The sequence below is a fragment of the Peromyscus leucopus genome, chromosome 23 (genome assembly GCF_004664715.2).
Source record: "Peromyscus leucopus breed LL Stock chromosome 23, UCI_PerLeu_2.1, whole genome shotgun sequence".
Classification (NCBI taxonomy): Eukaryota; Metazoa; Chordata; class Mammalia; order Rodentia; family Cricetidae; genus Peromyscus; species Peromyscus leucopus.
This window is the reverse complement of record NC_051082.1, coordinates 18,588,513-18,601,693: the sequence shown is the minus strand read 5'-3', so window position 1 is coordinate 18,601,693 and position 13,181 is coordinate 18,588,513. Positions and strand designations below refer to the sequence as shown.

General features: G+C 45.1%; 1 protein-coding gene across 1 annotated transcript in view; it reads right to left on the bottom strand.

Annotated features, from left to right (window-relative positions):
* The window catches only part of Tmem132c (transmembrane protein 132C), a 320,703-nt gene that overhangs the window by 194,829 nt on the left and 112,693 nt on the right, over window positions 1-13,181 (bottom strand). Inside the window, exon 2 of the mRNA XM_037198265.1 lies at window positions 8,175-9,063. Coding sequence (XP_037054160.1) covers window positions 8,175-9,063 — 889 coding nt within the window. The remainder of the gene's footprint in view (window positions 1-8,174; window positions 9,064-13,181) is intronic.

The following is a 13,181-nucleotide window of genomic DNA, read 5'->3' as shown; positions in this document are numbered from 1 at the left end:
CTAGAGTTACAGGCATTTGTGACCACTGTGTAAGTTCTGGGAACTGAACCTAGGTCCTCTGCAAAAGCAGGAAGTACTCTTAACTGCTGACTCATCTCCCCAGCCCCCCTTTATTTTTCAAAGATTCCCCTCCTCTGTTTCCAAAAGTGAAGTTGGGTCTTTGGAATGAGAGCATATCACTTCAAGACAGACCCTCAGACAATGCTTTTCTTCCTGGTCTCTGAGACATAAGCACATAGGTCTTTGTATGTATTCTAGACATAAGCAATTGGGTCTCTGTGTGTGCTCTAGACATAATCACATGGGTCTCTGTGTGCACTCAGGACACAAGCACTTGGGGCTCTGTGTGAGTTCTAGACATAAGCACATAGATCTTTGTGTGCACTCTGGGTCTCCTATGCTGAGGAATTTTGTGTCAAGTTTAAGATCAGAGGACACATGGCCTTTTATGTGTGAACAAGGCTCACCTCCTTGCATGAGGCTTGTTGTGACTTGTGATTAGAAGGCTGTGAGTCAGAGAGTGTGGACACAAAGAGACTCAACTCCAGGTACTCTATCACCTTCCGTACCCCACAAGTCCTGCTTTCTAGAAGACAGTCCTTCCTAACAAAGACAGGGCGAAATGTCACCACGGCTTGGGGGACAAGCCTGGAGCTGGCAGATTCACAGCACAATGTCCCTCTGCTGCTAAAATAGAACTCAGGGAAGTTTCATAATTTCATAAAAATCTGTTGATAATATTCAATCTTTGTATGTGCCAGACACTGGTATAAACACCCCATAAACACAGAATTATCACAGACCTACGGAAGCAGATAATATAATTGAATTTATCTTCAAGATAAGGAAATTGAGGCTGCGAAGAGAAATCTCGCAAGTCACCCAAGCTGTGTGTGGGAGGAACAGGACCAGAACAGAGGTCCTGGCCTAGGGGTGAAAAATCCAGACATCCTCTGCCATAGCCAGGCCAGTGCATCTTGCCTGCAACCAGACTGCCTGGTCCTTAGATCCAGGTTGCCCAGGGCATCTCAGACTCACCCGGTAGAGGGCAGAGGCTAAGCTTCCTCAAAGAGTGAGCTATTTCACACAAATAGAGGACAGCAGACGGCACTCCTGAGATGTCACAACTCCCCCAGTGCGGCAGCTGCCTGCTCTTCCATCCCCACGTCCCCAAGCCAGTGCCACCTGAATTCAATTTACAAGTTCTAACAGCCCCAGGGCACAATGAGTAGCTCAGATTTAAACTCAGAACTTGGATCGGTAACTTGCCCTGCTCAGCTAGTGGGGTCGGGTGAGGTGGGGGTGATGAAGCTGGAGCTTCGTGCTGAATCTCCACTCATCTTGGTTCCTCATTGATAAGGTGGTAACACGTGCAGGAAGCCACAGACACATTCCCAGAGAGTACTCTCCCCTCGCCCCCCCCCGAAACCACCCATTTCAAACCTGTAAAAGACATGGGTTTGACGGGCAGGGTGGGGTGGGGTGTATTTTAAGTCCTTCAATCACAACCAAAGCAACAGAAAATCAGGACCTCCAGTATGAGTCCACTCATAAATAGTAAGAAAGAGTTGAGGGTACAGCTCAGCCAGAGAATATTCAGTTAACATGCACGGATGGGACCGTGAATTTGACAAAGGTTTGGTTTCTGAACATCACAGACACAGCAAAGTGAGTATATTGATAAGACAAGACGCTCAGCAAATGATTATTTGAACCTGAGGGAATAAGAAATACCTTAAGAAATGTATCAAGAGAGAGATTCAAGATGGCGGAGACAAGCAGACGCAGGTAGGCCTGTGGCAGCAGCCCGCGGAGGTAGATGGGTCCGGCGGCAGCTGCCGACAGGGACATTTAGGCCGGGCGGTAGCCAGCCGAGACATTCAGGCCCAGCGGCGGCCCACAGAGGTGGACGGGCCCGGCGGCGGCGGCCAACAGAGACATTCAGGCCCGGCGGCGGCGGCGGCGGCCGCGGCGGCCCACAGAAGTAGACAGGCCACTGGGCGGAAACGGGCGGACGCAGGTGGGTCCGCGGCGGCGACTCGCGAAGGTGGAAGGGCCCGGTGGCAGCGGCCAACAGGGACATACAGGCCCAGCGGCAACCGGCAGAGACATACATGCCTGGTGGCAGTTCGCAGAGGTGGATGGGCCCTGCAGCAGTGATGGGCAGGAGTAGGTAGGCCCGCGGTGGCAGCCGGCAGAGACATACAGGCCCGTTGGCCGCCCTCAGAGGCAGACAGACCCAGCGGCAGCTGACAGGGACATACAGGCCCTGCGGAGGAGACAAGTGGACCCAGGTGGGCCTGTGGCGGCGGGCCGCAGGGGTGGACAGGCCCGGGGACGGAGAGGGGCGGACGCAGCTTGGAACGGGACGCCCCTAGCCCCAACACCTGGGGAAGAGGTTATCTCCCTGGGTCAGAACCAGGGCGAGTCTGGGCACTCCATTTGGGGACAACCCAGGGCCCAACTGCTGATCCTGTGAAACCCAACAACTTGGAGGTGTTGGTGAGACTACCCTGCTCAGCTGAAACCCATCTGGGAGAGGATTCAGATGCCTACAGTTTGAAGTCTGAAGAAACAAGATCAGCTGAGGAGTTGACAAATGAACAAAACGTGACCTGGGAACACAGAAGAAGGCGCTACCCAGCCACTAAACCAGATCACCAGAATCATAAGTATATAATTCACCGACTGAAATCAGCTGTCCCTGAAGAAACAGCCCAATAGCACCAATTTAACCAAGAACCCCTACTAAACCAAGACTAAAAATTAGAACAAGAGAGGTACTCTCAGACACAGACACCACCTGCACCGCACAGAGGAAAATATGAGTAGACGCCAGTGCAAAAATACAGGCAACAACATAAAGACCTATATGGCAACATCAGAACCTAGTGATTCTACACCTGCAAGACCTAAACATACCATGACAGAAGAAACAGAAGAGATCAACCCTAAAAATGACTTTAAGAAGATGATAGAGGCCCTTAAAGAAGAAATAAAACATTCCCTCAATGAGGAAATAAAAACTTTCCTTAAAGAGGAAATGAAAAACTACCTTAAAGAGGAAATAAAAACTTTCCTTAAAGAGGAAATGAAACACTCTCTTAAAGAGGAAATAAGAACTTCCCTTAAAGAGGAAATGAAAAACTCCATTAAAGAGGAAATAAAAAACTCCCTTAAAGAAATGGAAGAAAAAACGAACAAAAAATGGGAAGAAATCAAATCAAGCCAAGAAAAAGCAATTAAACAGATGAAAGAAACATTCCAAGATCTGAAAAATGAATTTGAGACAATAAAGAAAACACATGCTGAGGGAATACTGGAAATAGAAATCCTGACAAAACGAACAGGAACTATAGAAACAAGCATAACCAACCAATTGCAAGAGATGGAACAGAGAATCTCTGACACTGAAGACATGATAGAGAAAATAGATTTGTCAGTCAAAGAAAATACTAAAGACAAAAAAGTTGTAACACAAAACGTCCAGGAAATTTGGGACACCATGAAAAGACCAAACCTAAGAATAATAGGGATAGAAGAAGGAGAAGAATACCAACTCAAAGGCACAGAAAATATATTCAACAAAATCATAGAAGAAAACTTTCCTAACCTAAAGAAAGAAATACCTATGAAGATACAAGAAGCTTACAGAACACCGAATAGGCTGGATCCAAAAAAAAAGTCCCCTCGCCACATAATAATCAAAACACTAAACACACAGAACAAAGAAAAAATATTAAGAGCCGCAAAGGAAAAAGACCAAGTAACATATAAAGGTAAACCCATCAGAATAACACCAGACTACTCAATAGAGACTATGAAAGCGAGAAGATCATGGACAAATCTCATGCAGACACTAAGAGACCACGGATGCCAACCCAGACCATTATACCCAGCAAAACTCTTAATCACCATAGGCGGAATAAACAAAATATTCCAGGATAAAACCAGATTTAATCAATACCTGTCTACAAACCCAGCCCTACAGAAAGCACTAGAAGGGAAAATTCAACCCAAAGAAGCTAAACACATCCATGAAAAATCAAGCAATAGATAATCCCACACCAACATACACCACAGAAGAAACAAACTGGCGTAGCTATCCTAATATCTAGAGAAAAAGGATGTTTCAAAAGAGAAGAAGTCTTGTGGCAATGCCTCAGTGGTCCAGGTAACTACCAGAACTCGGAAAAGTTGGTTGAACTTGGGATTGACTGGGAGGCCAAAGATTTAAAAAGCAGAAGATTCTCTCAAGACATAAGTTGTGTGATAATAGTGTGGTTTGTGTGTGTGAATGAGAATTTGTAAATGTTGAATTCTAGGCTTCGACAATCATTGTCAGTGCAGATTAAGCTGCAAGTATTTATGTTCTAAAACATAAAGCTAGTTACGTCTTTCTAACAACTAGTTTTAATGTTCATGAGCATATTTTATCTACATTACTTTTTCAGGATGTTGAGAAAGCACAGGCTGGAGGCTGGGGGCTAGATGGTTTAGAGGAAGAGGTCTTGGTGGACTCTTTCATAGAGCAAAGGGAAGCAATGCCTTCTGGGAAATGAGCTAAGTTTTAATCTAGTCTTTAAGATTAGAAGTCAAAAACAAAAATATTAAGGAAAGGAAAACTTAATTGATCTTTGAAGTATTGTTATGTGGAATTGAGTGGGACTTTTGAAGCCTTTCTTCCAGAAAACAAGGACTTGGTTGTCAGGCCTATATTAGGCCTAAACCTTGGTGCCATGTAGTTGTACTTAAACCATTTCAATGGAAAGTGTCTTAGTGATTGGATCTTCTAGTGCAGTTTGGAGTTCTTCCATTTGAAAAATGTGATATTTACATGGGATTGTTTGAATCTTGTTTTCTAGTCCCTCCCCATCACCACCCTCATAATCTGAAGGTAGATTTTTCTCTTGATAAAGGAACAAAAAAGGTGAACATCTTGTTTGTAAATAGGTATCTAGTAACTAGTGGTAAACTTGAAATGGTAGAATTCTTTAAAGCCTAATTCTAGGTAGCCTTAAGAAAATGTATCTTAATTATTTTTGAACCTGTATTCACCTTGTTTTTTTCAAATATCTTAAGTTATATTTTCTTTTTCAGAGCTGCTTCTTATTTGGGGCTACTTTTTTTTTTTTTAATTGAGGCGTAATTCATAAAAGGGTATATTGTTTTGATGAGACTTTTTACAACTGTGGCTGGATGTCTTTCTTTAGTCTTCCAAGAAGGGCCATTTTACTTTTTTAGAGTTACTTTTTAAAGTCATGAGGTCAACAACTTGGACTACTATGCATGTAAGTGCTAATGCAAATTAAAGCCCAAGTTGACCTCCAGCAGCAGTTCATTCTATGTTGACAGTGAGAGAACACTTTGCCTGTTAGGATACTGTTACTCGTGGACTGAAATGCTGAAGAAACCCCTCTCCCTATTTTGTTTTTTGCAAAAATCAAGGTATATTCTAGGGTTTCCTGGTTGACCTCAACAGATAAACTGAGATGATAGTCTTAGTTCAGAAATGATCTGAATGTAGATTTACAGTCTACGTGTACAGCTGGCTAAGTGAGATCGCTTTCACAGTTCTGCATGTATCCCATCGGCTCCCCATTAGTCACTGAACTCTTAAAACTGGTATTGTAACATTATCACAATGTTTTGCACCAATTTTATAAACTTTACAGTGCAATATGTGTTCCTTTTCTGAGGCAAACCAAAGGTATATTTCTCAAGGTTCTGCTGCTATCAGCAGCGTTGATGGAGGATTTTTTTATACATTTGTAATAGATAGAAATAAACCAGAAAAAAAGAAGAAAAAAAAGTGGTGGAGGAAAAGGTGAACACTGCAAGAATACTCAAAAGGGCTGAGAGTTGCAAACGCCAAGAATGGCTTTGCATAGTATAATGGAATAGAACAGCTCTGAACTATAGCTTACTTTTCCTGGTTTGGTCTGACAGAATGATTGAATGCTTTTGTACAAAAATCAGAGCCTTAAAAACAAGGATTTGGTGAGATTGTAAAATGGTGTGCCACTTTGGCAAAACAGTTTGGTGGTTGGTCAAAATGCAAAACATTGTTACTCTGTTACTCAACAATTCTACCCTTAGGAATATATCCTCAAACTACTGAAAATGTGCACCTATGAAACATGTACATGAAGGTTTACAGCAGTGTGTTGCTAATAGTAAAAAAGTTAAAACAACTCAAATAGCTATCAAATACTGGAGAGAAATAAAATGTGGCTTATTCATACAATAGAATATTATTAAGACATAAAAATGAATGAGAAACTGACAGATTAAATGACTTTGGTGAACCTTCATAATTTCATTTGTAGATCTTTCCATTTCTAATTTATAAATACATTTGGGGTTATAAATTATAAATGTACTGCCTCCTGTCAACATTGTATACTTCTATTTGATGATTTCTGTGTCAAACATTATATGGAAATGTTTCCAAGTAAAAAAATAAAAATAGAAGAAAAAAAAAAAAGAAATGTATCAAAATCTTTGAATTTGAATTCTTTATGTGACACACACACACAAAGCAAAAGCCTTAAAAATAGCCATCCCCACAGCCAGCCAGCAAGAATAAGACTGTACTGAAGTGTGGAATAACAGGCCGGCATTCTGTTTTGAAAACATTTTTTCCCCCAAAGCAAATCATCTGACAGCATTGCGTATATAGTTTTTTTTTCTCCTAAGAAGAACAAAATGTAGCTACAGCAATTATAACCCAAGACTTTCTGACTCACAAATCAAAATTCCTCTATTTTGATGATCTCGCTTTTCAGCTTTATTTGAAGGCAAACATCACCTACCTTTCCCTAATGTGAAACTCCTGGGGTCCTCTGAAGAGGCTCTGCTTCATGGGGCTTTCCCTGAGTGTGTTAGAAAGCCAAGCATCCCTGAGCCCCCAAAATCCCCATAGTGAAAAGCAGCCCATGAGACCTCTGCCAGACACCCTGCGCCAAGCTCACAGTGGTGATGGAAGTGAGCATCCCGAGACGGAGTCTGTGGGCTGCTTTGCTAGCTAGGCATACCCCTTGAATCCCTGAGTTGTCCTGGCTACCAAAGGGAACCATGAAACCAATGGAACTAAAGAGGTAAGACTCGAGGCGCTTTTCTTAGATACAGCCTATAGGCATCAATCTCTCTGGGCTGGGCATGAATGTGCAAGCTCACTGTACAACCCACATTCGTAGACAAGCAAATGAAGCCAAAGAAAGGTTAGCCTCCTTGTCCAGTCTGATGAGACCTCAGGACCAAAGACCCTACTGCCGCAGCATTGAACCTCTTCAGTCTTTCCATCCTAAGGCCATGAGCTCCCAGGATGATAGAAGGGCAAACAGTAATCCCAGCTTTGAGGTTTTTACATGGCTTTCGGCCCCTAGCAACAGGCAGTAAGTCTCCATTGCTTTGTGGATTTTTGTCCCAGCATGAAAATTCCCATTTCTCTGATACACAAGCCATTCAGCACCCTCACTTGTAGTGGTGGGTCACTATGACTGTTGGGGCACCCACAGTGAAGTTGGGGCTCCTACCCTTAACCCCAGTCCATCAACATTACAGATAGAGAAAGTCAATCTCTGCTCTAGAAAAGTCACAGAACCTTTGGACCCAGAGAAAATGAGAAAAAGGAACAGTTACTGGGTGGGATACCCTAGAAGAAAATAAAAACCTCAAGCCTCTTAAAGTGGGTGGTCTTGCCAGTTCTGGGGGCCCCTTCTTCATCTGAGAAGTCTATAACACTTGCAAGTCAATGCGCTTATCTTTCACGGAGTTGTTTGCTTGGATTTTAATTATTTAGCTGGCAGAGAAAAAGAGGCCACCTACTAGCCAGTGTTACCCTCTTCCCATTCACCATCCACAACAAACACAGCCTAAGAACAACTGGGCAGTGGTGATCCCCACCTTTAATCCCAGCAATTCCAAGGCACAGCCAGGTAGATCTCTATGAGTTAGAGGCCAGCCTGGTCTACAGAGCGGGATCCAGGACCGGCATTAAAGCTACATAGAGAAACCCTGTCTCAAAAAAGGCACACCGCGGCTTGAAATCACTGGTTTCTGTGTTAGGGGGGCAGGCCGCTCAGGGAGTGGCAATTGCTCTACCCCATGCAGGGAGTCAACACTTCACTCTAGACACACCACAGCGGCGGGAGGCCGGCCTCGGCACCTACCTCAGGATGAAATGGTCCACAGTAGAGTTATTGGAGATGGTGACAGAGGCCGTGACTACGTCTCCCTGCTTGACGGGCTGGGAGGGCAGCCAGATGACCACATTGCCATCCAAACGCAGTTCGCTGAGCTGGGTGCTGTCCTGGGTGCGGTAAAGGCCGACGCTGCCAATCTTCTGCAAGTGGGACGTCCTGTCCTCCTGTCCATCCTTCCCTGGACGGATGGCGTTATCCTTCCTAGTATCACCTCCCGTGCAATCCCCTCGCTCATCCCCTGATTGCAGAGTGTAGTACAATTCCACGAGATTCCCTTCTGACTGCTCCGTGGGCCTCCGGCGCCCAGACACAGTCGTCGGGGGACTGAACCAGCCAGGCAGCATCTCCAGCTGGGCCACACACAGCCCCAGGGCCCCACCCAGTCGGCAGCTGCCCCGGACCTCCCGGGTATCTCGGAAAGCAAAGACCCGCAGGCAGGGCAGCTTCTCCGCCACCCTGTGGTCATCCCAGTCTCGGCCCACGATGTGGAAGAGCACCTGCACTTTGGGATGGCCCAGGTAGACTTTCTCCCGGAGGATGTAGGCCTTGAGCCTCCAGTCAAACGGAAACTTATTGGTTGGACCTAAAAAGTTGGGGTTCAACATCAAGTCCAGAGGTATGACCTTTTCTGCAGAGTAAGGCCCATAGCTGGCATTTAATACTGGCGGCTGCCTGGTCTTGTAAGTAAAGAAAGACTCCGCCCGGGACTGCAGGCTGGCATTCCGGAGCAAGTCAGGGTTGGCCTCCTTGAGGAGGAAGGAGGTTTCAGCTCTGAGGATGTGGAAGCTCACGGGCAGGTATGGCGGCAAAGACGAGAATCTCTGTATGTTATCGATGACGCCACGACCTTCTGTCACTAGAGAGAGAGAAACAAAGACGTGAAATTAGTAACAGGCTGGTGTATTCTGGCTGTTAGTCCAGGCAGCAATTGAGAACAAAGGGATAAAAGTTCTGAAGCCCAGGCCGGACGGTGGTGGCATGCCTTTAATCCCAGTACTCAGGAGGCAGAGGCGGATGGATCTCTGTGAGTTTGAAGCCAGCCTGGGCTAAACAGTTCTGAAGTCTACAAGAACCGTGGACAAGTCCAAAGCGGTGAAGAGTCTTTCTGGAAGTAGCCAACGCTTCCGGATGGTCCACAAATTACAGAATTTTTATGTTCAAATATGTAAAGCAGATTGAAGGATGTAAAACTGGGAGTTGGGGAAATGGTTTAATAAAGGGCATGCCATGCAAACTTGAGGAGTTGAGTTCAAATCTCCAGAGTAAAAATAAATAAATAAATAAAAAAGCAGGTCATGGTGGCACATGCCTGTGGTCCCAGCACTTGGAAGGAGGCAGAGACAGGAGGACCTCTAAGTCTTTCTGGCCAGCTAGTTGAGCCAAATCAATGACCTTGAGAGTAAGAAAATGACCCATGGAATAGAATAAAATCCACAAATAAACCCTGAAACAGAAAGGTTAGTTTGAGGTAAAGATGGCACCTCCAATCCTGAGGCAAAAATATGGACTTGAACAAATACTGCTGCAGCATTTGGGTAGACACTTGCTTTAAAAAAAATAAAATGAAATTAGATGCAAATCTTTTTTTCAATTTCTTTATTATTTTATGTGCATTGGTGTTTTGCCATGGGTGTCAAGTCCCCTGGAACTAGAGTTACAGACAGTTGTGAGCTGCCATGTGGGTGCTGGGAATTGAACCCAGGTCCTCTGGAAGAGCAGTCAGTGCTCTTAACCACTGAGCCATCTCTTCAGGTCCTAGATCCAAGTCTTATAAGAACAGTTAAACTTCAGGGCCAAAGAGATGGCTCAGTGGGTAAAGTAGTCACCGTGTAAGCCTGAAGATCCGAGTTCAAATCCCCAGAACCCATGTAAAGGACTGTATTGGGGAGGCAGAGACGGGAGGACCCCGGGGGCTCTCTGGCCAGCCAGTTTAGCTGCATCGGTGAGCTCCAGGTTTCGAGAGAGAGTCTGTCTTAAAAATAAGCTGGAAGGTCATGGAAGAATGAGATCCAATGCCAACCGTTGACCATCACACACACCTGCATGAGTACAAACCCTCACACACAAATGCATATATATGAATACATCACACACAGAGACACATACATTCACACTCACAAATTATAATATTAAACTTTGAATGGATCTGTGAAGGAGCAGAGGATAGCTGAGGGAGAAGAGAAAGAGAAAAGATGTGGAGACACAGACCGAGACAGAGAGGAGGGAGAAGAACAACATTCATCTGAAGTAGATATGATAACACTGTAGAGTATGAGGCATCCAGGCAAATGTACATGGAAACAGGGGCTAGAGAAATGGCTCAACAGCTAAGGGCACTGGCTGCTCTTTTGGAGGACCGGGTTTAATTCCAAGCACCCCCATGGCAGTTTAAACCTATCTTTATTTCCCGTTCCAGCGGAACACAATGCCCTCTTCTGGTCTCCATTGGTACTGCATGCACACAGACAAATGCAACCGCTCAAGCACATAAAATCTATTTAAAAAGTGTGTGGAAATTCTTTCTACTATGTTTTCAACTCTTCTAGCCATTGACAATGCCAAAATAAAGAAAAGCAAAAATATTCAGCAAAAGAAAAAGAATATAAACAAGCCATCTTGGTTTTAGATTTCTCGTCCCCTGTGTATAGATCTTGCCTGCTTATTAGAAAAACCAGCAGCAAGAAACCAGAAGCAAAATCACTTGCATTTACATCTAAGGATTTCAAGTCCTCTGGTAATGTTGACCGCTTGGGTTTGGTAGCTTTAGTCATTAATCACCGAAGGCCATGTTGTCACCACTGTCTTCCTTTATAGCTGAGGACAGAGTACTCATTATCAAAATGTGTAAGAGGCTGGATAAGTCAACCACGCTCTGCTTAGGAGGGAGCTTTTCAAGGCCCCAGGCCCTGCTGGTCCCCTTCAAGATTCAGCTCACGAGTGGCCAGCACTCCGTGGTACCTGGAAACCTGCCTTCTGCCCTTTAGTCTGTTCAGATGTGACGATGCTCGGCACCACCTGAAAATGGATTTTGCTCAACCCAAAGCATCTTACAAGATTTCTATTAACTGAAACAGTATCTTAAGAAGCTGAGAGTCTCTGGATCTCCCGCTTCTGACTCAGCATAGTAAGAATGGAAACGGTGGGGTTTTGTCTGCAACCGGAACATAGTAACTGGTGGGTGTCTGCGGGCTGGCTGTTGTCTGGTACTCAGCCTCTGCATCCTCAGCAAGATGCCTGCTAGACCCTCAGCATGGACTTAATGCTTACAACCCTAGATTTAGAATTATCAGACAGTTAAGTCTGTGCCTATTGGGGCTGCTCGGATTCCACATTAAGTCAGGAATGGTCGACACATACGCCTCCCTCTTGTGAGCCTCTATCCATCCCTGCTGGCTTATCAGCCCATCAGTAGGCTGATGGCCATTTGCTTGTCTGCGATGAGATTCTCACGAGGGCTTTGACTTCCATTGTTAAGCACTCCAGCTGCATGCTGGGCTCAAGATCACGAATGCCCACAGATGCTACCTTGGCATCCTCAAGTCAGCCTGCTTCCTTGCCTGGTCTTTGCAAACCCCAAAAAACTCAAACTCTCTGTTCCTAAAGGAGAAGCTGGGAGATCTTTCTTTCCCCTCGTCTTTCCAACCTTCCCCACTCCCTGTCTCTCCCTCCAACTGCAGCCTGCACACCCCCCTGAGCATATGGGACATCCTGCTTGCTCTCCTCTGGAAGCCTCCCTAATCCCTTCCCGGCAGGGACACTGGCAAGCAGATCAAAGCGGCCTTTTGGTTCTGCGTCCAGATGAACTTGGGTTGTCAAGATGTCTCTTCAAAGAAACAACACTCTGTTCCTAGCCCCAGAGGCCCAGTGCTGAGGTCACCAGTGACAAGGGCACCTTCATTCCTTTCTCATTAGGGACGGCTGAGTGTCTCCGTTTTAACCCGATCAGTCCTGTTTCAGCTTCAAAGGCGCCCCAAAGCTCTGCCAAGGTACCACGTTCCAGGAAGAGTCTTTGGAAATGTCATAGCTGAGTGTTCAAGAAACTCACAAATTTTTTTACAAAATACCAAGAGGCAAATGGCTACATCTAGTGACTTTTATTTAAAGTATTTAGTCCTGTCCCAAATGGCTCCTAAGAACTTGAAGTAGAGAGATTTAGAAACACTTCTAATTGGGGGAGATAGTGAGTCAAGGCTATGCAGAGCAAGTAGAGCACGGGACTGCAGGGTCCATCTGTCACAGGGTGCGCTGGGAACATGAAGCTTTGCCAACAAGTTTTTCCATCATTCTTCACTCTTCCTCTCTCCCTCTCATGTGTGTGTGTGTGCACACACATGTGTGCACATATGTATGCAGGCGCGAGTGTATGGGAGTGGATGTGGAGATCAGAGGACTGTTTCAGGTGACATTTCTGAGGCTCTATCCACCATTTTGGAGGGATGGGGACATCATAAGGTCTCACATTGACCTGGACCCTCCCAACTAACCCCAAAGATTTGCCTTTTCTCTGCCTCCCTCCCCTACATTGGAATTATAAGCTTGGACCACCATGCCCAGAATTTTAAATGTGGGTACTGGGGGATCAAATTCAGGTCCTCAGGTTTTCAAGACAAGTACTTTACTGACTGCTCCAGGAGAGGGGTCATTTTTTTCCTGCTTTCTTTAAAAACTAAAACAAGTCCACAGATGGTTGTTTTGTTTTTTGTTTTTCTGTTTTTGTTTTTTTGTTTTGTTTTGTTTTTGCTTTTGAGCAAATGTGGCATTTAGTCCCTGCGTGATGAAGATGGAGTGGGTTTCCAGCTCAAATCCTCAGTGCTGGGGGCTCTTCATCTGGGGTCACTCTGTATCTTCAGCATGCAGTATAGGGTACCAACTCCAGTCTCTGTGTCAAATCTAGTTCCGTCTATGAGACTGGACCTGGGTCAAGTTTGGGTAAAGGCTAAGGGCAAGGAGTATGAAGATGTCCATTCACCAGCC